We start from the raw sequence: 2,819 nt of genomic DNA on the forward strand, positions 1-2,819 counted from the left end.
CCGCCCGTCGCCCGCGGCCCAGCAGGTGCCCCCGCCTGGCCGGGGAGGGGGAGGGTCGCGGGCCATCTAGGACCCCCCGGGTTTGCCGGGCAGCGCTCAGCTGCCCCCCGGCCTCTTCAGCGCTTCCTTCCCCCGGGGTCGCCGAGGGGTTGTATCAGGCACTCGCTCCGCAGCTCCCGTTTTGTCGGACTGGTTCTTCTCCTGCCTGCTAGAAGACAAAGTAAGGAGGGGAAAGGCTTGCAAAGCTCGGATGTTGTTCGGCGCTGCCCTTGGGCGCTGTTTACAATTGTTATTTCCGGGGGGATGGGGGGGGGAAGAATCTATTTGTGAGTGTCCAAAAGGGGCCATCGGTTTCCATGTCCACGAGGACATCTCATTCAGAAAGGACGGAACAATCTGCCCTTAATGATTTAAAGATGGTGACTTTGGATCAGTTTTTAAAAAGCTCTAATAAACAAATTTTTTTGATTGGAAAAATATATCCTGGCACGCCCGTGTCTCTTCCCCGCTCTCCGTCCGCTATAGGGAAACGCTGCTATTCGCTCCCTGTCCTAAGGACAAAAAGTCTCCGGTGTGACAATAAACCAGAGGCTCCTCAGCAATTTAACACAAAGTAGATAGCGGAGGTGTCAACACGTCTTTGTTCTGTCCAGCATTTATTTTCCTGCTTCTTGGACTGTAACTATTAGAAACTGCACGAAGGTGAAATTCGTCTTAAGCAACACTTTTACTTTTTTTTTTAACAAACACAATAAAAATATGGGTGATATGTTGTTGAAATGTGGCTGTTGTTATTATCGTTGTTGGTGTCGTTATTGTTGTTGTAACAAATTATGACAGTGTATTCTTTGGGCTATTTTAAAATAAAATTAAATTAACAATTCCGGTTTTGGAAGAAAATACTACTCAGCCCGGTGTTCGTGCTTTTTTAAATTTTAGGTTGACAGAAATCCAAGCAAAAGCAATGACGCTACCTCCTTCCGAAATACGTGGAAGAGGAGGCGAGAGGGCTTGTGAAAGAAATACTCCTCAAGAAGGAAGAGGGACCAGTGTGAAGGACACATACAAATGCAAAGATTAGGGGTGGGGAAGGAAACACAAAACCCAACGCATGAATTAAATAATTTTAAAAAAAAAAAAAGGAAAGAAAGAAAGAAAGAAAGAAAGAAAGAAGACGCAGCAAGGAAAAGTCAATGAGAGAACTGAAGGCTGAAGTACAAAGGAAGGGAAATCGCCTTTGCTCCAATTTACAGACTGGTGATTGTCTGAAGGAGTTGTGCTCCCTGTCACCTAATCTCTTCCCTTGGCGGCTTGTTAGCGTTTGGCACGGGGTCTCTGCTCACAGAGCATTATACATTCCATATTCAAAAACCCTCCTTACATATACATCACTTGCTAATTTCGTCAGTGTGGGCACATTTCAGGAACTGATAATAGGACATTGTTATTTAAAGGACAAATAGCTCTGACCCACAAAGAGGCAGGAGCTCGTATTTTTTCCCTGCCCATTCCAGTCTGCCTCTTAAAAATAAAAGTTGGAATGAAAGAGGAGACGAAATGCTGGATTTCTGCTCGAAATGAAGGAGGAGACAAAGGAGAGTAAAGAATGCAATTAAACCACCAAAGTAATGTACAGAATGTCAGTTTTTCTTTATGGTAAAGCATTGTTTTTCTCTATAGAGATAACTGGATAATACTGTTGAGTTGCAATCCAGAAACCTTTTGTTTTTGCTGTTTGCTCGTTGTTTTTATTTTCTGAACACTCTGCTAGGTTACATCTTTGCTTTCTTCATGCGCACAAGCCATTTCGTTATCAAGATAATGTTTCTTTCAAGTATTTCAGATTTTCCTTCTCCGCCTCGTAGGTTTGTGCATAAGGTTTGTTGCTGTGAGCCGCAGAAGCCCCAGCCCTTGGTAAGAAGTCTGTCCATGGAAAAGAGTGTCCCAGCTCATTTCTATAGGTTACCGAAGTGTATTTCATTCGGGTTGGTTTTCTTCCTCTTCCGTGCCTAAAATCCTTCTCAGAGATAAATCACTAGTCATTTCTTTCCTTCTTCTTCCCCCCCCCTCCCCTTGGAATGTAAATCCTTTTAAGACTGAGCTATTTTTAGTCTTTTTTTCTGTAGGTGTCCGCTTCTGGGGAGAGAACACGATCAAATAAACATCGGCTGTAGGTACATTAACTCGAAGAGAAGCCCGGGAAAAGGGCGAGTTTTTAATAACCCTGAGACGAAGGTTTATCTCGTTAAAGGTACTTCTTCTCGCTGGTCCATGGAAACTGAGGTGGCTTTGCTCAGCACAGAGGGCGTGAAAGTGAGGAAAGAGTCAGTCCTGGTTGTGGCCGAACAGGTAAAGTCTGATCCGGAGGGTCTCTGCGCCAGCCCGTTGGACTGACCGCTGTGGCAAGCCAGGCAGGAGCAGGGGTTGCCCCCGGCGCTGCTGAGTCCATGAGTTGGGGCAGGGTAGAGAGAGGGATGCCTGAAGGCGCACAGCAGTTCTGGTCTCGGGTAGGGGTGGGAGAGGACCCTGAAGGTGTCCAGCGGCCTCAGGGGGGTACTGAAGGGAGTGGCGGCAGAGGCCGATGTGGCTCCGATGCCCATGTGGGAGTAGTAGGGCAGGGGCAGGTGGGACGGGAACGGGTAGGGCAAATTGCCGGTGGCCGCCGCGTGGCTCATCATGTAGGTATAAAACGCCGGGTCGGCCGGGTGTGGCCAGGTCATGGCCAGGCGCTGCCGCTTGTCCTTCATCCTGCGGTTCTGGAACCAAACCTGCGGGGAGAGGGGAGGCGAGAGCCGTCACGCCCCGCCGCCCCGCTCCGC

General features: G+C 48.1%; 1 protein-coding gene across 1 annotated transcript in view; it reads right to left on the minus strand.

Annotated features, from left to right (window-relative positions):
• Positions 1-2,237: 2,237 nt before the first annotated feature.
• EVX1 (even-skipped homeobox 1) overlaps positions 2,238-2,819 on the minus strand; it is a 3,894-nt gene continuing 3,312 nt past the window's right edge. The window contains 1 exon segment of the mRNA XM_009282020.2: positions 2,238-2,813. Within this exon segment, the coding sequence (XP_009280295.1) occupies positions 2,238-2,813 (576 nt within the window).

Source organism: Aptenodytes forsteri, unplaced genomic scaffold, assembly GCF_000699145.1.
Source record: "Aptenodytes forsteri isolate BGI_AS27 unplaced genomic scaffold, ASM69914v1 Scaffold164, whole genome shotgun sequence".
Taxonomy (NCBI): Eukaryota; Metazoa; Chordata; class Aves; order Sphenisciformes; family Spheniscidae; genus Aptenodytes; species Aptenodytes forsteri.